Source organism: Elgaria multicarinata, chromosome 1 (assembly GCF_023053635.1).
Source record: "Elgaria multicarinata webbii isolate HBS135686 ecotype San Diego chromosome 1, rElgMul1.1.pri, whole genome shotgun sequence".
Lineage (NCBI taxonomy): Eukaryota > Metazoa > Chordata > Lepidosauria > Squamata > Anguidae > Elgaria > Elgaria multicarinata.
Window position 1 is genome coordinate 152466561 of NC_086171.1, and position 26006 is coordinate 152492566.

Here is a 26006-nt window from a genome sequence, read left to right on the forward strand (position 1 = left end):
CGGAAACCCCTCCCATCCTCCGCACTCTTTCCAATACGACGCTTCGTTCCAACCGACCTTCTTAAGATGGCTGCCTTTTTCTACGCCCAATACGGCGCCTCCGTTCGCGGTTCATACGCAGGGTTCATGGCCCTACCATTATGGCTGCCAGTCCCGCAAAATGGCGGTAGGGTGGGTGGAGGACGCTTGACCTGCTCAGTATGGCAGCATCATACCTCTGCATAACAATACGTGACCCTCCCAAGATGGTGTAACGCAGCCCAGGTTCCCTCAGAGTAGACCTGCCGCCTGACTATGGAGACCAAGTACGGGGAGGAGATCGCTGATCAGAATTTTATTTTATTTATTTATTTAAGGATTTTTATGCCGCCATTCAGCCAAAAAAGGCTCTCATGGCGGCTTACAAAAGTATTTCTTGACAGTCCCTGCCCACAGGCTTACAATCTAAAAGGCATGACACAAAAGGAAAGGGGATTGGGAGGGAGGAGGAGGGGGGAAAGGAAAGCAAATTCAGGCACTACAATCTTAGTTGTAAAGTTCAGCAGTTACAGTTGACAGCAGGAGGGAGGGGGCTCTCAGCTGGAGCTGGACCCAGGCACGGTGGAGAGGTGCCTGGCTGCTGCTTCCTCCCTCACTGGTGGCCTCTCCTCAGAATCCGCTGAGCCTTTTCGAGCTAAGTGGTGTGATAGTCAGCTCCATCATGGGACGAGTGGAGAAGGAAGTTTGGGGTAAGAAGGGAGAAGTGAACGTAAGCGGGATCAGTCCTCATGTCAAGACCCTCGGGAAGCTATTCCTTGCTATGAAACGTGAGAATCTGACGCCAGCAATCGGGTTAGGGCGTCCTGGTACCGCGTAATTTAAAGAGCTTTTCTGAAAGGCACAGTAACACAAAATATAAGTGTGTGTTCCAACCAGCGGCCGGGACAGGGGACCACTGAAAACCAGAAAGCCACGCTTTGGGAAGAAGATTTCTTAGGCTGCGACCCTAAACATGCGTACTGGGGAGTAAATCCCATTGGAAATAGTGGGATGGACTTCTGAGTAAGCATGACGAAGATTGTGGTGTTGGTGTAAGTGTCGATTTCCACAAAATGTGAGGGCTCCCTGGAGGATCCAAATCCGGCTGGATAAGGTCCCTGGACCCTGATCATAACGGTTTGTGTTTTGAATAGACACCAAAGTTCATTCTTACTTTTTCAAAATTACACGCTTGTACTGCTGAATGTTCTTTGTGTAATTTTGGTATCAGCTATTTCGCTTTTGTTGCATTTACCTGTACAGGACAGCTGCTTCCCCATACTTTTCTCCGTATACATGTTACTAAACTAGAATTCTTTACTGCAAGATGTAATGAGTGCCACCTTGGATGCCTTTAAACGAATTTGTGAAGGAGAAGAATATCCATGGCTACTATATCTATCACTATAGATTATCTCCAATATCAGAGGCAGTATGCCTCTATAGAACAGTTGCTAGGGAACAGGAGTGGGAGGGTGCTATTGCGCTCATGTCCTGCTTGTGAGCTTCCCATTGCAGCATCTAAATGGCCACTGTGCGAACAGAATGTTAGACTAGATGGGTCTTTGGTCTGATCTAGCAAAGCTGCTCTTATGCAATGCTGTGCCCACTTACATAGCAGTACAGTCTACTGAATTTGATGGGACTTACTCATAAGTACAACATGCTTTGGGTTGGACTCTAAAGAGTGTGATTAATGGTTTCTGCTGTTCGTTTACAGGAACACTAGTGATATAGTTCTATTGCAGAACTTATAGAAGGGTGGAGGTGAAATCATTAGTTTACCAACATCCTGTGTTGGTAACATCCTATCAGACTGTGATGGCAGAGAGGAACCTTCTCAAAACAGCTTTGAAACAGAATCAGCCTCCATGGTTTTGGTTTGTAGTGGTTGTCCTTAGTGCTGTTTTTGCTTCCTAGCACACTACATACTACAGAATATACTTGGAAATAAAAAATTTCACCAACCTGCTGACAGTATCTCTGGAGGTTCAATCCTGGAGGTGAAGCATTGTATAAATAGGTCCTCCCCAATTCACCTAAGCCTGTTCTTTCTCTGCAACTGAAACACAGCTTTGTGTTGATTTCTCCCCACAAAAGCACTTCCAGGTCCAATCCTCCAGGGTATCTTGCCTCGGCTTAACATCTACTATCTGGAGCGAATTGAGGAGACTGCTGTGAAAAAAGGTCTGTTACCTTGTGGGAGGGATAAAAGTGTGTTTAATGGTTTCTGCTGTCCTGGGAAACTAATGATAGCAATGCCACTGTAGGTGTCTCTTCAATCTCCATTCCAAAAATTTCTTTTTTCTCATTAAACACCACTTTCCACAATTTTTGAACAAATTCACATTCCCACCACATATGTAAAGGCGTTCCTTTTTTTTGACATCCTCTCCAACAATTTGCTGAATTCATCTTATTTACTTTATTTAATCTCACCAGGGTTAGATACCACCTCCATATAATTTTATAATAATTTTCTTTTATCCTCACTGATATATTTCTCAACACTCTTTGTCTCCATTTTCCCTCCCAACTCTGTTGCCCTATTTGTACCTTCAAATCAGTTTCCCACACCATCTTACCCATATTTTTTGTCTCCCCCTTCACAACTAATATTCTATATATTTCACTCGTTAGCTGTCCGGGAAAGCTGCCAACTGCCGACAATAAATAACAAGCTGGAGAACTGAAGGAAATGCAAATGGTCTTTATAAATGAGGGAACTGCAGATACAGGGTTGCAAACAGTAGGCATAAACTGGAACAGACAGACGTAACTGGGGAGAACTGGGACAATACAAGGCAAGAGTCCAAGCTTACAGAAAGCAGGTTTGTCAAGAGCAAGTCCGTGGTCAAGGGCTTTGGCAAGCAACGTGATCCAGGGGCAGTCCAAGGTTCAGCAAGACGAGCAGGCAATGTGGTCCAGAAACAATTCGAGGTTCAGCAAGACGAGAGCAGGCAATGTGGTCCAGAAACAATTCGAGGTTCAGCAAGACGAGAGCAGGCAACGTGGTCAGGAACAGGTCCGAGGTCAAGACAGGAATCTGAGCAACCAGGCAGAGAAGTCACAGGCACCAAAGACCAGAGCTTTTGCCAGGGAAATCAGTTCATCTCTGACAAACTCTCCCCAGCTCCCTGCCCCGTATTTATGTTAGCCACGGCTGCTCCCAGCTGTTCCTTGATTGCTCGGCGTTTTAGATAAAGCCTGTGGGAGCGGCGCCTAGCTTTCTTTCCCGCTCACTGCTGACTGAACGATGGGGCAGGTAAGTCTAGCTCTTCCTCCTGATTGTCTGGCTTGGCAAAGCTCCCTGCTGGCACACTTGTGCTTGGCTCTTCCTCCTCCGGTTTCCCTAGATTGGCAGGAACTTCTGCTGGCACAGGTTCCACTTCCCCGGGGCTGGACTCTCTGGCACAGGGTCCAGGTTCCTCCAACTCCTCATCCCCTGACTCCATACCCACACAGGGTATGACACTAGCCCTTTTATCCTTTTATTTTCTCCTTTCTCAATTTCTCTCTTCAAGATCTTTTTTTAAGTATTTTTGATTAATTTCACAAATTAAAATACATCAACATAATACTAAAATAAAGAAACAAAATCTAATCATATTACATAAATTTGATTAAATTTTAACATTTGTAATTTATCATTTTAACATAATTACATAACATAAGTGCACCCTTCCACCCTTTCGGGATCTATTCCTGCTTCCAAATTCTCATTGCTTCTTCTGGTAGTGGTTTTCCACTCCCCTTAGATAACACATATACTAGGAACTGTTTCCAAATTCCCTCAAATTCATTCGTATTTGTTATACCTCTTCTTACTTTTATACTGCATGTCAGTTTATCATTAATAGCAATATCCCAAATTTCTTTATACCATTCTTCAATACGATAGTCTCCTTGAACCTTCCAGTTCCTAGATATAATTAACCTTGCTGCTGTCAGCAAATTCGTTATCAGTTCTTTAATTTCTTTATTACACTTTAAATCTCCATATAATGATAGTAATGCCACTCTAGGTGTCTCTTCAATCTTCATTCCAACAATTTCTTTTATTTCAATATACACCATTTTCCACAATTTTTGCACAAATTCGCATTCCCACCACATAAGTAAATATGTTCCTTTTTTCCCACATCCTCTCCAACAGTTTGCTGAATACAGCTTATTTATCTTATTTAGTCTCACTGGAGTTAGATACCACCTCCATATAATTTTATAATTTTCTTTTATTCTCACTGACATATTTCTCAACACTCTTTGTCTCCATATTCCCTCCCAACTCTGTTGCCCTATCTGTACCTTCAAATCTGTTTCCCAAACCATCTTTCCCAAATTCTCCATCACCCCCTTTCCAACCAATATTCTATATATTCCACTCGTTATCCCTTTTATCCCTTTATTTTCTCCCTTTTCAATTTCTTTTTTAACAATTAGCTCCTCAAATTTCGTCATTTCTTTACAATCTCCATTTTCTCTTAACCATTTCTTCATCCATTGTTCCAATTGCCAATAATTTAACCAAGTTAATTTCTTTTATTACCTCTTCTAATTCCCCACGTGTATTCATCCCTCTTAACCAATCTTTTAATTTCATTTTATTTTTCTCTATTAAAATTTTACTCAAACTATCCTTTAAATTTCCTGGGAAATTCCTTAACATTATCACAGGTGTTAATGGAGATATACTCGAGAGTAACTCCTTTTTATATTTTCGCCATGTTTACCAATGGAATTTTAAAAGAGGGTTTCCTATTTCTTCACTCCAATTTTTACTACATTCTCTAAAAAATATATTTTCCAAATTCCAATCTATATCCATTCTTGTTTTATCCTCCATCCAATCTAAATTTCCTGCTCCTATCATTCCTTCTACTATATGTCTTAAGCTAATGGCTACATAATATAATTTTATATTTGGGAGTCCCAATCCTCCTTTTGGGGGGGTTAAATACCACTTATTTTTATTTATTCTCGCTTTCCTATCCCCGTTGAAATAATTATTTATGATATTCTGCCAACTTTTTATTTCCGTTTCTGATATTTTTATTGGTAACATCCTGAAAATAAAATTAATCTTCACTAAAATTTTCATTTTTACTAATGCTACTCTTCCGAACCATGATAAATTTAACCTTTTATATTTTACCAATTTATCTAAAACCTCTTTTTTCAATTTATTTAAATTTTCCTTTTCTAAATTCTCTAATTTTTTTGTAATTTTAATTCCCAAATATTAAATCTGTTCCTTAACTCTCATTTCCTTTTCCTTCCCTTCCCAATCCTTCCCTTCCTTTTTAGTATAATTAAATATCATCAGCTCTGATTTTAACCAATTTATAATTAATCCAGTAACTTCTTCAAATTCTTTCAAATGTTGTTTAATTCTTCCCATTTTTTCAAGTGGATCTTTAACAGTTAACAATGTATCATCTGCAAACATATTTAGTTTTATTCTTTTAATACCTCCTACTCCCTCAATTTCTCCATCGTCTCTTATTGCATTTGCCAATAGTTCCATAACCAATACAAATAGGACCAGCGAGAGTGGGCATCCTTGCCTAGTACCTCTGGCCAATCTTATCTGTAAGTCCATCATTTATCACAACTGAAGCTATATTTTGAGAGTATAGTTGTTCTATTATACCTTTAAATTTATCTCCAAATCCCATTCTTTTTATTATCGTTAGTGCTTGCCAGCTCACACAATCAAACGCCTTAAATATGTCCAACGCTATTATTCCTGCTTTAATTTTTGACTTTTTTACCTCCTGCATTATATTTAACTCTTCCAACTAAATTGTGCATTTGCCTACCTACTACAAAGCCACATTGATCTTTTCCTATATAATTAGCTATAAAAGTATTCATTCGCTTTGTTAAAATAGCTGGAAATTTTTTTGCATCCTGATTTATTAATGAGATAGGTCTATAAGGGTCAGGGATGGTTAAATCCTTATCTGGTTCTGGAATTAATATAATTAATGATTGTTCCCACGATGGCAGAATCTTTTCCCCTTCTATTATTCCATTATATAATTTTAATAATTTTGGTACTAATTTTTTTTTTAAGTTTTATAATACTCCGATCCCAGTCCATCTATCCCAGGAGATTTACCCCCATTCAAATTCTTAATAACTTCCTCAATTTCCCTTTGAGATATACTCCTTTACATTAATTCTTTATCCTCCTTTATCAATCCCTTCTTTATATACCTATCAATATAAGCTTCCATCTTCCTCTTCACAGTATCCTTTTCTTTATATAGCTCTTGATAAAATTCCTGAAAGACTTATTTTCCCTTTCATTGTACAACAAAAATTTCCTAATCTACCTTTCACTATCCCTATCGAATTCTTTGCCTTTTCCTTTTGTGTGAGCCTTGCAAGCATCTTAGAGTTTTTATTACTGTTTTCAAAATACTCTTTTCATATAAATTAAATTCTTCTGTATTTCCTCTAATATTTTATTTTCTAATTCTTTTTTCTTTGCTTGTAATTCTATTAATTTTTGTTTATTTCTAGTTTGCAAATACTCTTTCTCCAACTTCTTAATTTTTTCCTCTAGCTTTTCCTGTTGCCTTTTTAAATTACACATTTCTCTAATACAAATCCCTCTAGCCACAGCTTTCATAGTATCCCAGACAATTGTTGAGGTTCCCCCCTTTTCATTAATTTCCCATATTTCTGACAATTCCTTTTGCATTTTCTCCACAACTTCATTATACTTTAAAATCCTGGTATTCAGCTTCCATCTAAACGCTTCTCTATAATCCTTTTTAACTGTAAAATCTAAACTTAACAATGCATGATCTGTTACTTTAATTATCCCCAATTACATATTGCATACCTTAGTTGCAAATTCTTTTGAAACAAAAATCTAATCTATTCTAGAGTAAGTTTTGTTAACTGGAGAATAATACGTAAAACCAGGCTCCCTTCCTCTAGTTAATCGCCATCCATCAATATTATTTTTCTTTCATCATTTTATTTAAGATTGTAATATTATTTCTCTTTTCAAATCCAGTGGGGTTAGGCCTGTCTATTCTATTATCCATACCCATATTAAAATCTCCAGCTAGAATAACATAGCCCTTTTTAAACTCCTCTATTTCCCTAAACAATTCTTTGTAAAATTCTTTTTGTCTCTTATTTGGGGCATATACGTTAACAAAAGTATATTTACCTTCCATTTGTCCTTTAGTCATAAGATATCTACCATTCTCATCCTTTTTATATCTTCCATATTAAATCCACTTCTTTTTGAAATTATTATGGCTACACCTTTTTTTTTTGAAGTCACCAAAGACTTTTCATAATACACTGACCATTTCAAACGAATTTCATTCATACCATCCTTAACTTGATGTGTTTCCTGCAAAAAGAGTCAGATCCTTCTTTATTTAACAATTGCTCTATTCTTTTCCTTTTTACCACTGCCCCCAAACCTTTGACATTGAGTGTTGATATCCTTATTTTCTTATCCATATTCACTTTGTTCATTTTCTTTTAGATCCCTTGTGTACACCCTAATTTTCCACGAAAACAACAATTTAAACAAATTTATTTATTTATTATTTATTTATTACATTTTTATACCGCCCAATAGCCGAAGCTCTCTGGGCGGTTCACAAAAATTAAAACCACAGTAAAACACCCAACAGTTTAAAACACAATTATGAAATACAGTATAAAAAGCGCAACCAGGATAAAACCACACAGCAAAGTTGATATAAGATTAAAATACAGAGTTAAAACAGTAAAATTTAAATTTAAGTTAAAATTAAGTGTTAAAATAAAAAGGTCTTCAGCTGGTGACGAAAGCAGTACAGTGTAGGAGCCAGGCGGACCTCTCTGGGGAGCTCGTTCCACAACCGGGGTGCCACAGCAGAGAAAGCCCTCCTCCTAGTATCCACCTGCCTCACTTCCTTTGGCAGGGGCTCACGGAGAAGGGCCCCTGTAGATGATCTTAAGGTCCGGGTAGGTACATATGGGAGGAGGCGTTCCTTCAGATAACCTGGCCCCAAACCGTTTAGGGCTTTAAATGTCAATACCAGCACTTAGACACATAACACACAAACACTATTTTATTTTTCTCTACCCCTCCCCTCCCCTTCCCCCCCACTCCCCCTACCTCTTCCCCCCCCTCTAAATCTCCGTAGGTCTAGCACCCCGGCCATGGCTAAATACCTTAAGGGGGGGGAGATGAAGCCCAAAGTCCCGAAACAGCAAGCCCTCTACTTTTAGATATTATTTTATTATTATTATCTCAGTAGTAATGAAAGTTATTTTCCACTTGCACCAGAACATCCTTCTCCTCCTCCTCCTGCTTGCTGGGATGTCGAATCATCATCCATTCCCAGACTTCTCAGCAGCTCCAGCCCTTGCTCCAGTGAGGTTACTCTCTGTTGTTTTCCATCACGCATAAATCTCAAAAACACCGGGTAACCCCATGAATAGGCCACGCCCACTCTCTTAAGCTTTGCTATGATTGGCTTGACACTGCGTCTCCAGTTGATGGTTTGCTGACAGAGATCATTGTAGATTTGAACTGATGAATCTTGAAACTTCAGCATTACTAATGGTCTTAATTTCTTCATGAGCTGCTCCTTCTTGTAATAATTGCCAAATTTAACCAGAATATCTCTTGGAGTAGCTCTGAATCTGTTTCCAGCTACTCTATGGACTCTGTACACATCCATCTCTGTAATCAGAAAATCTGGGATCAACTCTTTAAACCAGCGCAGAATTATCTTCCTCACATCTTCTCCTTGCATCTCAGGGAAATTTTTAATTCTAATGTTAGCACGTCTGTTTTGGTCTTTCAATTGGATCAGCCTCTTTTCATGAAAATCAAAAGTTATATTATGATCTGATAATTGTTGCTCATGCTGATCCACTTGTTTTGAAAGTTGATTTACTTCTGTTTTTACTTCTTTTACATCCTTCTCAGTTTTAGCCATCGAATTAATTATATCATCCAGACTATTAATGAACTCTTCGTGTATTCTATCTAACCCTTCAAAAAGAACTTCATTATTGCTAATAAGAATCTGTTTAAATTCTTCGAGATTTAGATATGGCTCTGCTTCTTCCTCTTCCTGAATAAACAAGAAAATAAAAAAGTCATAAGGCTCTTAATATTAGTTTAATATATCTTTAGTCATAGCAAAACCAATAGCAATTCAATTATTTGCATTTTTCTATGTAGTACAGCTTCTTCCTTTCATAACACATGTTGTATTTGCTTATTACAGCAGTCTATTATTTACTCAAAAATATTTCTTACAATTGAACTCAGCCATGTTGGCTGAGGCAGATGGGAGTCCAACAACAATCTGTTTCCCCCCCAATGTATTAGAGGCTGATGTAATTAAGCATGGAAGTTATATTGTAAGCAAATATGGGAGAGACATAGGCAGCATTACGTGGAAGGCACTGGGAAGCAATGTAACATGGGATAAAATAAACAAAGAATAACCACACAAAGTAAGCATACAAACATGGGTATCTATAGCAGACTTCAAAATGAGATGGTGGAAATTATAGAGGAAAACTGAGAAACAATCAGAAACAAGACTGGGGAGAGATTTGTGAAGTAGTACACATCATTTTCAGCAGGAATAGTACACTAAGGTACTGTACACAACAGAGACATTAATTTGAAACTGCTCTAGCTGAGATTATAGACAGTAAGAGCAGAGAGGGAGGACTGGGGGCTCTCCTATCTGGAAATAAGAGCATATACATACGAATAGTTAACACAGATGGCTCATTACAAAGAGAAGTTCATACTTAAATCTAACAAGCTGGAATACAAAAGCTTGTTATCTCTGTCTCTAATCCCAGATAGATGTGAATCATAACAAGCTTAGAAACCAATAGCTATAAAACGCAGGGCATCACCAACTATACTGTGACAACTAGTATGACTGAGAAGCATTTATAAAAAGTAAAGCCACGAGCCTCAGGATTCTAAACATGAGCCTGTGAGCCATGCATAATTTTTTGGGTATGCAGAGCCCATGCATAAATTGCAATCCAGATTCTGTCTCCTGTTGCTCTACACTGGGAGAAGATGCATGTAAACTGAAATTTCAAGTGTTCCAAACAGTGCAGTTTGGAGTAAATATTAAGCAAAACAAGAAGCACATGAAGATACAGTACAACAGTACAGTAACAGAGTACTAATACCTTTTAAGTAGGGGTGTGCACGGACCCCCCGCTCCGCTTCACTTGCAGATCTGCCATTTTCCGGATCGGGCCGCTCCGCCCCACCCCCGCTCCGCCCACTTCTGCTCCGCTCCGCCCGGAGCTCCGGATCCGGATCCGGAGCTCCGTTTCCCCCCCCCATAGGCTTGCATTGAAAGCTAAAAAATTATACAACTTTTTTTCTGTTCAAGTTAGAAACCTCATGTTTGGCACCATGACACCTCATGGGGATATACACACGCACGCCAAGTTTCAAAGCAATCCCATCATCCCCTGATTTTTGGCGAATTTTCGAAAATCGGGCACCCCACACACAACATCCCTGCGAGGTGGGCAGGGGAGGAGGGAGGGAAGGCAGGCAGGCATGCAGCTGGCATTTCTGGAGGCATAAGGAAGTGAGCCAAGGATAAGCCAGTAATGCATATAAAATGGAATAAATCAATCAATAAACAAAGGAGGGGTAGAATTAAAAGCAGCAGTGTTGCTCAATAAACAGCAAGAAGAATTTTTTTAAAAAGGCTATATCTGTCTTTTACCAGCAATAGGGGGACGTGCCCGGGGGAGGGGGAAGTAGCTGCCAGTTCAAGACACTGACAGCCACCAACAGCTCTGAGAAGAAGTAAAACGCTCACTTCGACTCAGAACAGGCATTGCTCCACCACTGAAAAGTGACCATTCACTTCAACTCATGATAGGCATTGCTCCACCGTTTTACTCTCTTTGGAAGGCTCTAATGGCCTTCCAGTGCAGGAGAGAGTGGGGGCACGTCCACGATGAGATGCCCTAGGGGAGCTCATCCCCTTGCACCACATCTATTCAGTTGTTCACCAAGGTTAGGGTGGGGAGCAGTGCTGTGTTTCTATCTCTTATTCTTGGCTTAGTATATGATTTCAGGTTGTGTTTGTGCATTTGGTGGGGCTACTGTGTTAAAAAACACGGGGAAAAGCCCGTTCAGATGAAGAAAGAGAAGTTTCCCAGAATCCCGTTACCTGTTTTGCCTATGCCCTCCTCCAACTTTGGGATCATCATGACCGGGAGCTGACTCTGCCCCTCAGCCCTTTGAAAAAGGTATTTTTCCCGCCGATTTTTTAAAAACTTCTAGCCCGCGACCCGTACGATGCAGAAAGTTGAGAGTGGTCTCAAAATGACCCCCATCCACGACTCTCTGTGCACAAGAATTTTCAGAATGATAGCTTAAACCCCCCCCCAGTTATCCCCGATTCTTTCCCTCAATGCAATCCTATGGGCGAAAAGCCGAAAACGCAGTTTGAGCCGCGCGGTTGACCCGATTTTCACAAAAATATAGCACGCGACCCAGACAACGCAGAGAGGTGAGAGTGGTCTCAAAATGACCCCCATCCACGACTCTCTGTGCACAAGAATTTTCAGAATGATAGCTTCAAAAACAACGTAGTTATGCGCGATTATTTGCCGCAATGCAATCCTATGGCGAAATGTTTTCAAGATGGCGACCGGAGCGCTCCGCCTGAACTCGGAGCTCCGAAAAATGGGCGCTTCTCTTCGCCTTGCTTCTAGGGGGTCCGCGGTCCGCTCCTACTCCGCCTCTGGGTAAGGCGGAGCAGGCCAATCCGCTACTGCTTCTACGCTCCTAATCGGAGCGGAGCACATCCCTACTTTTAAGTATATGATAACACTCAGAAGACATACAGAAAAGACATAGCACTTATCCGACTTGCCTCATGCAATTCTTATTATCAATTTATCATTTTATTCTTGAATTATCAGTCCTAGGAAAAAAGTTACATACTGTTGGGCAAGAAAGCAAGCTACACCTAGGCTTGGCAGAACCAGCTTTTATAAAGGTGCCAGTAAAGCTCTGTGCAGAAGCGGCTATAAATATTGAAAAAAAGTTACAATGCGATCTGAGAAGAGATGCTACTTTGCTGAAACAAGATTACTTGCATCTCAGTTTGCCATACATAGAAAGGTATGTATTAACACTTTACTAACCAACTTTCATCATCCCCACCACCCACACATCTGTGCACCATTTGTTAGTTCGATAGATTTGGTGAAATAATATTTCTAACTGTTTGTTGTGCATGAGAGTCCATCATCATTATATTTAAAGTTACATACCACAAGCTCTGCTTCTTCCTCTACCTGAATAAACAAGAAAATAAAAAAGTCATAAGGCTCTTAAAATTCGCTTACTATATCTTTAGTCATAGCAAAACCAATAGCAATTCAATTATTTGCATTTTTCTATGTAGTACAGCTTCTTCCTTTCAACAATACATATGCTGTATTTGCTTATTACAGCAATCTATTATTTACTCAAAAATATTTATTACAATTGAACTCAGCCATGTTGGCTGAGGCAGATGGGAGTCCAACAACAATCTGTCGTCCTCCTCCTCCCCCCCCCCCATGTATTAGAGGCTGATGTAATTAAGCATGCAAGTTATACTGTAAGCAAATATGGGAAAGGCATAGGCAGCATTACGTGGAAGGCACTGTGAAGCAATGTAATACGGGATAAAATAAATAATAAACAAAGAATAACCACACAGAGTAAGCATACAAACATGGGTATCTATAGCAGATTTCAAAATGAGATGGGGCAAATTATACAGGAAAACCGAGACACAAACAGACACAAGACTGGGGAGAGCTTTGTGAAGTAGTACACATCATTTTCAGCAGGAATAGTACACTAAGTTACTGTACACAACAGAGACAGGGACGTACTAAAACAAAGGACAATACTTGCCCATAGGGAAACCATACTTGCCCATAGAGAAATCATACTTGCCCATAGGGATGCATTGAAAAGGGCTTGTCCATAGGAAACATGGGACAGAATTGTCCATAGAGAAAGCATACTTGCCCATAGGGATCCATTGCAAAACAATTGCCTCAAAGAAAACAGGACAGAATTCTCCATAGAGAAACCATACTTGCCCATAGGGATTCATTGCAAATCGCTTGTCCATAGGGAAACATAGGACAGAATTCTCCATAGAGAAACAATACGTGTACATAGGGATTCATTGCAAATCGCTTGTCCATAGAGAAACATAGGACAGAATTCTCCATAGAGAAACCATACTTGCCCATAGGGATCCAATGCAAACCGCTTGCCCATAGAAAACAATGGGACAGAATTCTCCATAGAGAAACCATACTTGCCGATAGGGTTCCATTGAAAAGTGCTTGCCCGTAAGGATCCATTGGACAGAATTCTCCAGAGAAACCATACTTGCCCATAGGGATCCATTGCAAAGCGCTTGCCCATAGGGATCCATGGGACAGAAATCTCCATAAAGAAACCATACTTGCCCATAGGGATTCATTGCAAAACGCTTGTCCCTAGGGAAACATTGGACAGAATTCTCCATAGAGAAATCATACTTGCCCATAGGGATTCATTGCAAAGCACTTGTCCATAGGGAAAAATGGGACAGAAGTGTCCATAGAGAAACCATACTTGCCCATAGGGATCCATTGCAAAGCGCTTGCCCATAGGGATCTATGGGACAGAATTCTCCATAGAGAAAACATACGGATCCATTGCAAAGTGCTTGCCCACAGGGATCCATGGGACAGAATTCTCCATAGAGAAGCCATACTTGCCCATAGGGATTCATTGCAAAGCCCTTGCCCATAGAAAACAATGGGACAGAATTCGCCATAGAGAAACCATACTTGCCCATAGGGATCCATTGCAAAACGATTGCCTCTAAGGAAACAGGACAAAAATCTCAATAGAGAAACCATACTTGCCCATAGGGATTCATTTCAAATCGCTTGTCCATAGGGAAACATAGGACAGAATTCTCCATAGAAAAGCCATACTTGCCCATAGGGATCCATTGCAAAGCACTTGCCCACAGGGATCCATGGGACAGAATTCTCCATAGAGAAACCATACTTGCCCATAGGGATCCATTGCAAATCGCTTGCCCACAAGGATCCATGGGACAGAATTCTCCATAGAGAAAACATACTTGCCCATAAGGATTCATTGCAAATCGCTTGTCCATAGGGAAACATAGGACAGAATTCTCCATAGAGAAGCCATACTTGCCCATAGGGATTCATTGCAAAGCCCTTGCCCATACAAAACAATGGGACAGAATTCGCCGTAGAGAAACCATACTTGCCCATAGGGATCCATTGCAAAACGATTGCCTCTAAGGAAACAGGACAAAAATCTCCATAGAGAAACCATACTTGCCCATAGGGATTCATTGCAAAGCACTTGTCCGTAGGGAAACATAGGACAGAATTCTCCCTAGAGAAACCATACTTGCCCATAGGGATCCATTGCAAAGCGCTTGCCCATAGGGATCCATGGGACAGAATTCTCCATAGAGAAACCATACTTGCCCATAGGGATCCATTGAAAAGCGCTTGCCCATAGGGAAACATAGGACAGAATTCTCCATAGAGAAACCATACTTGCCCATAGGGATTCATTGCAAATCGCTTGTCCATAGGGAAACATAGGACAGAATTCTCCATAGAGAAACCATACTTGCCCATAGGGATCCAATGCAAACCGCTTGCCCATAGAATACAACGGGACAGAATTCTCCATAGAGAAACCATACTTGCCCATAGGGATTCATTGCAAAGCGCTTGCCCATAGGGATCCATAGGACAGAATTGTCCACAGAGAAACCATATTTCCCCTAGGGATCCATTGCAAAGCACTTGCCAATAGGGATCCATAGAACAGAATTGTCCATTGAGAAACCATACTTGCCCATAGGGATCCAAATCAAAGCACTTTCCCACAGGGATCCATAGGAGAGTATATCCCAAAGGAAAACCATTCTTGCTTGTTGGGAAACATAGAATAGTATCTCACCGCAGGGTCAATATACCTGCCCATAGGTAGACATAGGACAATACAGCAGGCTTTGCAACCTTGCAAGGAATCATTGTCATAGAAACTCTACCTATTGGGCAAAGTGCTTTTCCAGTTTAGGCACTTGTTTTAGACATTTGCTGGAGACTTTATTTTATTCCTGTAGTCTTTATCTGATAAATTATGTTGAAGTACATTGTTTCCATTATAATTTTATTTAATTTTTCTATTTCATTCTTTCCCCTCCATGGGCTTTTTTTGCACAGCTTTTATTGAGTGTATTTGTGCTATATATCACATCTTTTTTTTTCAATGATTAGGTGGGATATAAGTGTCCAAATAAGAAAAGGGAAGGCACGGGCAAGCGGCACAGGTAGTATTCTATGACAGTGATTCTTGAACTGTGGGTCAGGATTCACCTGTGGGTTTCATCCCACTCTCAGCTTGGTCCCGTTGTTGCAGCCTGTTCAGTATCTCTTCTTTGGACTACCGACTGCCATGGCAGCACCCCAGCTTTCTCGTAAGACTGATGCAGCAGCAGTTCCCTACATGCATAGGGCATCGGTACTTGTGGGAGTTGTTTAGAGAGCAAGGCTGGAGCATGAAAGGCGAATGTGAAGAAGGGAATTAAAAAGTTAGTTAATTGTATTTTGTATTAGTATTTTAAAATTTAGTTTTGTTAAATGCATTGAAGAGGAGTTTGCCTCAAAAAGCAATATAAAAATATTTGAAATAAATAAACAATGTAAAAGCACAGACAAGCTGAGGGGGAGGGAAAGGAGCTCATCTTTCTTATATTGTGTCTGAAAAATTTCTGTATTGATTTTTTTTTTAATAAATTTTTATTGACTTTTTACTTACATCAATACAATTAACAGAAAAAAACAACATAATACATAAACTCAAAATAACATTTATATCATATATTCACGCTTAATCTATTTAACATAATCATGCTCAACATAAAAGTGCACCCCCCACCTCGGGATCTCATTCCTGTTTCCAAAAACTCATAGTTTCTTCTACTGGTGGTATCCCACTTCCCTTAGAGAACACAAATACTAGGAACTTTTTCCAGATTCCCTCTAAATCATTTTTTTACTATACCTCTTCTCACTTTAATATTACATGTCAATTTATCATTAATAGCAATATCCCACACTTCTTTATACCATTTTTCAATATAGTAATCACCTTGAGTCTTCCAGTTCCTAGCTAAAATTAACCTTGCTGCTATCAACAAATTTGTTTTCAATTCCTTAATTTCTTTACTACATTTAAAATCCTCTTGCAGTGAGAGTAATGCAACTTTTGGTGTATTTTCTATTTTCATTCCAACAATCTCTTCAATCTCTAAAAACACCATCTTCTACAACTTTTGCACATGTTTACATTCCCAACATATATGTAAGTACGTTCCTTTTTCACCACAGCCCCTCCAACAATCTGCTGATTGCTGATTATTAATCTTGTTTAATCTAACCGGGGTTAGGTACCACTTCCATAAAATTTTATAATAATTCTCCTTTATTCTCACTGACATATTTCTCAACACTCTCTGTCTCCATAGTCCTTCCCAACTCTGCTGTCCTATCTGTATCTTCAGATCTGTTTCTCAAACCGATTTTCCTACACTATCCAACGAACCTTTCTCAATTAATATATTAAATAATTGGCTCATTAAACCTTTTGTCACTGTACTCTCTCCCTTATCCATTACTTTTTATCAATTAATTTCTCGAACTTCATCATCTCTCTACACTCTCCATTTTTTCTTACCCAATTTTTAGTCCATTGTTCCAATTGCCAATAATTTAGCCAAGTTAATTTTCTGTCTTTTAAAACCTCTTCCATCTTCTCTCTTGTATTCATCCCTCTTAGCCATTCTCTTAATTTCATTTTGTTTTTCTCTATTAAAACTTTGCTTAATCTAATCTTTAAATCTTCAGGAAAATTCTTTAACATTATCACCGGTGTTAAAGGGGAGCTGCTTGGAAGCAATTCCTTTTTATATTTGCTCCAAAGTTCCCAATGGAATTTCAAGAGCTGATTACCTATATCATCAACCCATTTCCCCCCCTCTTTCCTTAAAAAATACATTATGCAAATTTAATTCTACATTGCTTGTAGTTTTTTTCCTCCATCCAGTCTAAATCGCCTACCCCTAAAATTGCTTCTACAACAGGTCTAAGCCTATTTGCTACATAGTAAAAGCTAATGTTTGGGAGTCCCAATCCTCCCTTTCTTTGGCTTAAATACCATTTGCTTTTATTTAATCTATCTTTCTTCTCCTCATTACAATAATTATTTATAATATTCTGCCAACTTTTTAATTCTATATCTGAAATTTTTATTGGTAGCATCCTAAAGACAAAATTAGTCTTTGGTAAAATCTTCATCTTTATTAATGCTATTCTTCCAAACCATGTAAGGTTCAGTCTTTGATAATTTTTCAATTTTTCTAATATCTATTTTTTCAAACCACTTAAATTCTCTTTTTCTAAATCTTCTAAATTTTTAGTAATCCTAATTCCCAAATATCTAATTTTTTCTTTAATTCTCAATTCTCTAACTTTCCCTTCCCATTCCTTTTCCTCCTTTTTAGTATAATTAAATAACATCAGTTCTGATTTTGCCCAATTTATTCTTAACCCAGTAATTTCTTTAAATTCTTTCAACTGCTGTTGAATTCTTTCCATCTTTCCTACTGGATCTTTAATGGTTATCAGTGTATCATCTGCAAACATATTCAGTTTTATTTTATTGATACTACCTATCCCTTCTATCTCCCCATCATCTCTTATTACATTTGCCAATAATTCCATAACCATTACAAACAGGACAGGCGAGAGTAGACATCCTTGTCTTGTCCCTCTGGCTAGTCGTATCATATCCGTAACTCCATCATTTACTACCACTACGGCTGTATTTTGGGAGTATAACTGCTCTATTATAGCTTTAAATTTATTTCCAAATCCCATTTTATTTAGAACCATCTTTAATGCTTGCCAACTCACACAATCAAAAGCCTTAAAAATATCCAACGCTAAAATACCCGCTTTAATCTTTGACTTTTTTATCCCCTGTATTACATTTAAAACTCTACCCACTAAGCTATGCATTTGTCTGCCTGCTATAAAACCGCATTGGTCTTCCCCTACATACTTAGCTATAAATTTGTTTCATCATTTAGCCAAAATAGTTGAAAAATTTTTTGCATCTTGATTTATTAAAGAAATCGGTCTATATGAGTCAGGGAGAGTCAAATCCTTATCCGGCTTCGGAATTAAGATTATTATTGAGTGCTTCCATGATTCTGGAATCCTCTCACCTTCCAATATAGCGCTATATAATTTCAATAATTTTGCCACTAATAATGATTTAAATTTTTTGTAGTATTCTGGTCCTAGACCATCTGCCCCCGGTGATTTCCCCACTTTCAACTTCTCTATAACCTCCTCTATTTCACATTGTGTTAGAGTTTTTTTCCATTAATTCCTTATGCTCTTTTTCTAATCCCTTCCTCAAATATTTGTCCACATACTCTTCCATCCTCTTCTTTTGGGTATCTTTTTCCTTATATAAACCTTCATAAAATTCCTGAATTTTTTTTTATTTTATCCTTCATCTTATGGCAGTAATTCCCTTGCTTATTTTTCACTGATCCTATCCCATTTTTAGCTTTTTCCTTTTGTGTGAGTTTAACAAGCATTTTAGAATTCTTGTTACTATTTTGGAAATGTTCTCTTTTCATATAAATTAAATTTTTCTGAACTTCTTCTAAATTTATATTTTCTAATTCCTTTTTCTTTGCTTGTAATTCTATTAAGTTATGTTTATTTTTAGTTTGCCAATAATTTTTTTCCAACTTTTTTATCTTTCTCTAATCTAACCTGCAGTGCATCCTGTTGTCTTTTTAAGTTACACGTTTCCCTAATACAAATCCCCCTTGTCACAGCCTTCATGGTGTCCCAAACAACTGCCGTCCTTGTTCCTCCCTTTTCGTTTATTCCCCAGGTTTCTGACAATTCCTCTTGCATTTTTTCAACCACTTTGGTATGCTTAAATATCTTAGTATTCAATCTCCACCTTAACGCTTCTCTATAATCCTTACTAACTATAAAATCTAAACTTACCAATGCATGGTCTGTTACTCTAATTACCCCTAATTCCATTCTGCATAGCTTAGTTACAAACTCTCTGGAGACAAAAATATGATCTATCCTAGAATATGTATGATGGACTGGAGAGTAAAAAGTGAACCCAGGCTCAGCCCCTCTAAGAACTCTCCAGCCATCAACAAAATCCTTTTCTTTAATTAATTAATTTAAAATAGTAATATTATTTCTCTTTTCTACATTGGTGGAATCTGACCTATCTACTCTATTATCCATAACCATATTAAAATCTCCCGCCAAAATAACATATTCCTCCTTAAATTCTTCTATTTCTCTAAATACCTCTTCATAAAATTCTCTTTGTTTATCATTTGGTGCATAAACGTTAATCAAAGTATACATTTTCCCTTCAATTTGACCTTTAATCAGGAGATATCCACCATTCCCATCCTTTTTAATATTCTCCAAAGTGAATCTACTTCTTTTTGAAATCAAAATAGCCACTCCATTTTTTAAAGTCCCCAACGACTTTTCATAATAAACTGACCATTTCAGACGGATTTCATTTGTCCCATCGTGTTTTCTGCAGAAATATGTCAGAACCATCTCTATTTAATAATTGTTCAATTCTCCTCCTTTTCACGACTGCCCCCAGACCCTTGACATTGAGCGTTGAGATTCTTATCTTCTTATCCATACTTAATTCTTTGATATTCTTTCCGATCCCTTGTATGCTGAGACTCAAATTTACATACATAAAAACAAACCCCCTTTCATACCCCTCCCCCCCACCCAACCAAACTTCTCCCCCCCATCCTCCCTCCCATATCTTTTCCCCCCATTAATTCCCCGGGAGTCTAACACTCCGGCCATAATAATTAACCCTTTGGGGGGGGAAGTGAGCCAGAAATACAGAACTAGCAAGGCTTCTAATTTATCATACTGCTTATCATCACAATATTATCCAATTTACATCCCACCCCCCACTGCGCCTCTTTCTTCACCATCCTCCTCCTTTGAGCCGTCGCTGACATCATCTCGGGGACCCAAACCTAAACTCTCAAGAAGCTCCAGGCCTTGCTGTAAAGAAAAAACTTTATAAAATTTCTCCTTATATGAAAAGCGCAGAAAGACTGGATACCCCCAAGCATAGGATATCGCCCTTTTCTTCAGCTCCGCGGTTATAGGTTTGACGCTGCGCCTCCATTCTAAAGTTTGTTGACATAGATCGTTATAAACTTGCACTGGAACTCCTTGAAACTTCAGCTCTCCCAATGATCTCAGCTCCCTCATCAGCTGCTCTTTTTTGAAGTAATTTGAAAATTTCAGCAGGACATCTCTTGGAGTTGGGCCGCCTCTGTAGCCTCCAACCCTGTGAACACGCTCCACTTCTTCTTCACCAATTTCCAGGGTTGGGACCAATTCTTTAAACCAGCCTGGGAGGATCCTTCTGAGGTCCTCCCCTTTCTTCTCCACAAGATTACGAAGGCGAAGTGACGATCTTCTGGTTTGATCTTCCAAAGATATCAATCTCTTCTCATGATCGTCAAATTTGACCTCATGCTCCTCCTGTATCAGCTTCACTTGCTTTCCCATCTGGTCTACTTCTGATTTAAGAAAATTGAATTGCTTGTCATTCTTAGCCATCTCTGCAGCTAACATATCCAAACGCTTGCTTATTTTTCCAGTTTCATCCTCAATTTTCGCAAAGATCGCATCTTTCAATTCATTTAATAAAACTCTCATCTCCGCCACCGTTGCTGGCTGTATATCTGGCTCCATGCCAATTTTGGCAGCCTGTATTGATTTTTAAACAGAGAAATGCATAACACCTATAATTTTCATAACTTTTACTAACAACACCCCTTCCATAGCACAGTTTGTCTTATCTCGAGTCTGTCTTTTTAGTCCATTGCCCTCTGTTGCCCTTGTATCACTCCATAAGCACAGTGCAGGAACCCCTACATGCATGCCACCGTGACAGATTTTTATGGATTGCATTGTTTGCAAATGTAGTAGTCTGGCAATGAAACCACTTTATGTCCCAGACATGCTACATCAGTGGTTCCCAAAGTGGGTGGTACCGCCCCCTTGGGGAGGATTGTATAGGGGGGCATTAAGAGGCAAGGTGGCAGCAAAGGGGAGTCAGGGGGGTGCTCGAGGTGGACTTTTCCGAGAAGCGCCTCTCCAGAAGGTCTTAAAAATTGGGACATTTTTATGGGAGAAGGTAGTTTGGTGTCAAGCCATGTAGGGAAGAATCCACACAGGTATTAATACCGTTTAAGAAGAGTCCTTTTAACGGTGAATTGAAATGTTTCAAAAGCACCAAAACGCTAATGAAGAGACATACTCTGCATGGTGTGCCCCGCCCCGCCAGCTGCAAAACAGAGGCGTTCACTCTTTTCCCTCCCTCCCTCAGTAAGCCTGAGACAGGTGCTTCCCATTTAAAGGGGCCAATTAAGCTACAGAATGATATTGAGCTGAAGCCAAAAGTTTAAGAAATCGTACAAGGAGTTTTGGTTACAGAAGGAATTTTCTGATTGCTGTCTTGTGCTATGGAGAGTGGTTCAGAAGCTCCTGGTTGCATTTCCAACATCCTATTTGGTGGAATGTGGTTTTAGTGTGGTCTGCCTACTTCTCTCCAAGCAAAGAAATCGACTCCATATTACCAAACATGGTGATTTAAGACTCATGTTAAATGACTTTAAACCACACATTGGGAAACTGGTATCCCTTCATCAAGCCCATCCATCACATTAAGAATTTACAGAATAGTGAGGTACTCTACCCTAGTTACTAAATGTGATATCTAATATTCTTGCTAAATGACTATCACACTTTGGAAGGGTGATATCACTGGATCAAGTTCATCAATTATGTTAAATTGAATAAACTAAAAAAATGTAATTGGATTTTGAATAAATATTCAATTGTTACTGTTTTGAATTTTATTGTTATCTTCCTTAGTGGGTCATTGAAAACCGCTATTCTGAATAATGTTTTTTATCGTGCAGGGCAGGGGGCACTGGGCATGAGTTTGTGGAACCAAGGGGGCGGTGACCTGAAAAAGTTTGGGAACCACTATGCTACATGATATGTCCTGCAAATGCAACAGAAAACCATTGTGTCACCTTGTTCATCTACTTTCCTTTGTCTGTCCACTGTAATAGATATGTTGACAATGGTGCCACCACAACCTCCACAGCTGAAGATATTCTTAGTAATTTTGTATGCATTTTGGTGTAGATGAGAACTCTTTTCCTTGACTTTCCTTTCTTGCAGGCACAATTTGATGCATGCCCACCAGTATCCCTATCCAAGACCTTGCTGTCTTACTTACAATGATGCTGCATTCCTCCCCAGATATGGTTGTGTATGCATTTAAAACTGTGTATTCTACAGTCATAGGAATTCCTTTGTTATGGTATATCCTCACACAAAAACACCTTCCAGTCTTTGCAGTCTATCTTCAATGGCACCGAGCCTACCTGATAACATGCAGTGGCAATACAAAGGAGAATGTGTCCATGCTGCATTGATCGTTCTCTATTTTTCATTGAATCAACTATAAATACTTCTTTGAAGTATTTGTAAATACTTCTGTCCTATGGATTTTTGTGAACCGCCCAGAGAGCTTCGGCTATTGGGCGGTATAAAAATGTAATAAATAAATAAATAAATAAATTGTTTTGAAAATTATAATACCTAGTAGCCAATGTTGACCAGTACCAAAAACATCAGTGTTCAAGGGTATCAGCGGAAAGTCTTTGTTAAGAGTAAGATCTGTATCCAGGAAATTGTAGAATACATGTACATTGCCGAAGGCAATACTTTTATATGTGTGTGTTGGGCAGAGTAGGGGTTTATCCTTTAATTGGAACTGACAAATGAAATTGCAAAAAGCTTTATCAATAATTTCATCTAACCCAATTCTGTTCTCCGTTTCCACATGGGCAAGTACTTTGCAATACATCCCTATAGGCAAGCATGGTTTCCAAATGTAAAATTCTGTCCTATGGTTCCCTACGGGCAAGTATGGTTTCTCTATGGAGAATTCTGTCCTATCGTTTTCTATGGGCAAGTGGTTTGCATTGGATCCCTATGGGCAAGTATGGCTTCTCTATGGAGAATTCTGTCCTATGTTTCCCTAGAGGCAAACAGTTTGCATTGGATCCCTATGGGCAAGTATAGATTCTCTATAAAGAATTCTGTCCTATGGATCCCTATGGACAAGCGCTTTGAAATGGATCCCTATGGGCAAGTATGGTTTCTCTATGGAGAATTCTGTCTGATGGATCCCTATGGGCAAGCGCTTTTCAATGGATCCCTATGGGCAAGTATGGTTTCTCTACGGAAAATTCTGTCCTATTGTTTTCTATGGGTGAGCGGTTTACATTGGATCCCTATGGGCAAGTATGGTTTTTCTATGGAGAATTCTGTCCCATTGTTTTCTATGGGCAAGAGGTTTGCATTGGATCCCTATGGGCAAGTATGGTTTCTCTATGGAGAATTCTGTCCCATTATTTTGTATAGGGAAGCGGTTTGCATTGGATCCCTATGGGCAAGTATGTTTTCTCTATGTAGAATTTTATCACATTGTTTTCTATGGGCAAGCGGTTTGCATTGGATCCCTATGGGCAAGTATGGTTTCTCTATGGAGAATTCTGTCCCATTATTTTGTATGGGGAAGCGGTTTGCATTGGATCCCTATGGGCAAGTATGGTTTCTCTATGGAGAATTCTGTCCCATTATTTTGTATGGGCAAGCGGTTTGCATTGGATCCCTATGGGCAAGTATGGTTTCTCTATGGAGAATTCTGTCCCATTATTTTCTATGAGCAAGCGGTCTGCATTAGATCCCTATGGGCAAGTATGGTTTCTCTATGGAGAATTCTGTCCTATAGTTTTTGCATGGGGAAGCAGTTTGCATTGGATCCCTATGGGCAAGTATGGTTTCTCTATGGAGAATTCTGTCCCATTATTTTGTATGGGGAAGCGGTTTGCATTGGATCCCTATGGGCAAGTATGGTTTCTCTATGGAGAATTCTGTCCCATTATTTTCTATGGGCAAGCGGTTTGCATTGGATCCCTATGGGCAAGTATGGTTTCTCTATGGAGAATTCTGTCCCATTATTTTCTATGGGCAAGCGGTTTGCATTGGATCCCTATGGGCAAGCATGGTTTCTCTATGGAGAATTCTGTCCCATTATTTTGTATGGGGAAGAGGTTTGCATTGGATCCCTATGGGCAAGCATGGTTTCTCTATGGAGAATTCTGTCCCATTATTTTGTATGGGCAAGTGGTTTGCATTGGATCCCTATGGGCAAGTATGGTTTCTCTATGGAGAATTCTGTCCCATTATTTTCTATGGGCAAGCGGTTTGCATTGGATCCCTATGGGCAAGTATGGTTTCTCTATGGAGAATTCTGTCCCATTATTTTGTATGGGCAAGCGGTTTGCATTGGATCCCTATGGGCAAGTATGGTTTCTCTATGGAGAATTCTGTCCCATTATTTTGTATGGGCAAGCGGTCTGCATTAGATCCCTATGGGCAAGCATGGTTTCTCTATGGAGAATTCTGTCCCATTATTTTCTATGGGCAAGCGGTTTGCATTGGATCCCTATGGGCAAATATGGTTTCTCTATGGAGAATTCTATCCCATTGTTTTCTATGGGCAAGCGCTTTGTAATGGATCCCTATGGGCAAGTATGGTTTCTCTAGGGAGAATTCTATCACATTTTTTCTATGGGCAAGCGGTTTGCATTGGATCCCTATGGGCAAGTATGGTTTCTCAATGGAGAATTCTGTCCTATGTTTCCTTAGAGGCAATCGTTTTGCAATGGATCCCTGTGGGCAAGTATAGTTTCTCTATGGACAATTCTGTCCCATTGTTTTCTATGGACAAGCGCTTTTCAATGCATCCCTATGGGCAAGTATGGTTTCTCTATGGGCAAGTATTGTCCTTTGTTTTAGTATGTCCCACAGAGACATTAAGTTGAAACTGCTCTAGCTGAGATTATAGACAGTAAAAGCAGAGAGGGAGGACTGGGGGCTCTCTTATCTGGAAATAAGAGCATGTGTGCGCATGTGTGGACACAGAAGTTAGGAGCTCTTTGAAAAACAAGGCAAGGAAAAAATTCAATTGGAGAAGGGAGGGATGAGTACGTGTAACCTGCTTTGAATTTCTTGGGTGGGGAGGGAAATAAATACATGAATTATGAAACTGGAGAGGGTTTAACAGATGAGCATCAAGGGAGGGTAAAGATTCGATAGCAATGAAATAGCAGGCACAGAGAAAATGAAATACACACAGTAAAATCCTATACGTCTTTACTCAGAAGTAAACCCCATTAAATTCAATGGTTCTTATTCCCAAATAAATAGGTTCAGATTGCAGCCTTAGCTATTTTGGCTGAGGTCTTAACAGATCTTCCACAGTCCTATTAAATAAGTTCCAGAGCAAAAATATAGCAGGAGGTAGACTAAGACTCCGCGGGGAGGGGAGGTGGCGGTGAGCAAAGGCAGCGGGGAGGCTCAAGGAAGAGGACGACGGGCATTCCTCAAGGCAAACGAATTAACCACCTTCCCGTCTCCCACTGCAATGAAGGGAAGAGCTCACCTCGGCGTCGCCGGAGCGGCCTTCCAAAACCTTCTCGTCCTTCCACCCCATCTCGGCAAACCTTCCTCGGCTCTCGCTTAGCTGCCTCAGAAGGACACGCCAAGGTCACCCGCGCGCTCAACGGAAACCCCTCCCATCCTCCGCGCTCTTTCCAATACGACGCTTCGTTCCAACCGACCTTCTTAAGATGGCTGCC

At 39.6% G+C, this 26006-nt stretch overlaps 1 protein-coding gene across 2 annotated transcripts; it reads right to left on the reverse strand.

The window, feature by feature from the left end:
- Window positions 1-8171: 8171 nt before the first annotated feature.
- LOC134407563 (uncharacterized) lies at window positions 8172-25960 on the reverse strand. 2 transcript variants are annotated; one of them, XM_063139440.1, is made up of 3 exons: window positions 25811-25960; window positions 12337-12360; window positions 8172-9125 (listed from the first exon to the last, which is right to left on the reverse strand). In XM_063139440.1, the coding sequence occupies exons 1-3, from the start codon at window positions 25859-25861 to the stop codon at window positions 8310-8312; spliced, it is 891 nt and encodes a 296-aa protein (XP_062995510.1). In that variant the 5' UTR covers window positions 25862-25960; the 3' UTR covers window positions 8172-8309. The 2 variants fall into 2 exon arrangements, with proteins under 2 accessions (XP_062995510.1, XP_062995516.1); XM_063139446.1 differs by lacking the exons at window positions 8172-9125; window positions 12337-12360 and adding an exon at window positions 20018-20988.
- Window positions 25961-26006: the final 46 nt, after the last annotated feature.

Excerpts from the sequence above, each read along its gene's own strand:
- LOC134407563 (XM_063139440.1), bottom strand. The coding sequence starts at position 25,861 with ATGGGGTGGAAGGACGAGAAGGTTTTGGAAGGCCGCTCCGGCGACGCC. Across the intron at positions 12,361-25,810 it reads GCCGCTCCGGCGACGCCGAG|GTAGAGGAAGAAGCAGAGCT; the intron begins GTGAGCTCTTCC and ends TTGTTTATTCAG. Across the intron at positions 9,126-12,336 it reads AGGAAGAAGCAGAGCTTGTG|GAAGAGGAAGAAGCAGAGCC; the intron begins GTATGTAACTTT and ends TTGTTTATTCAG.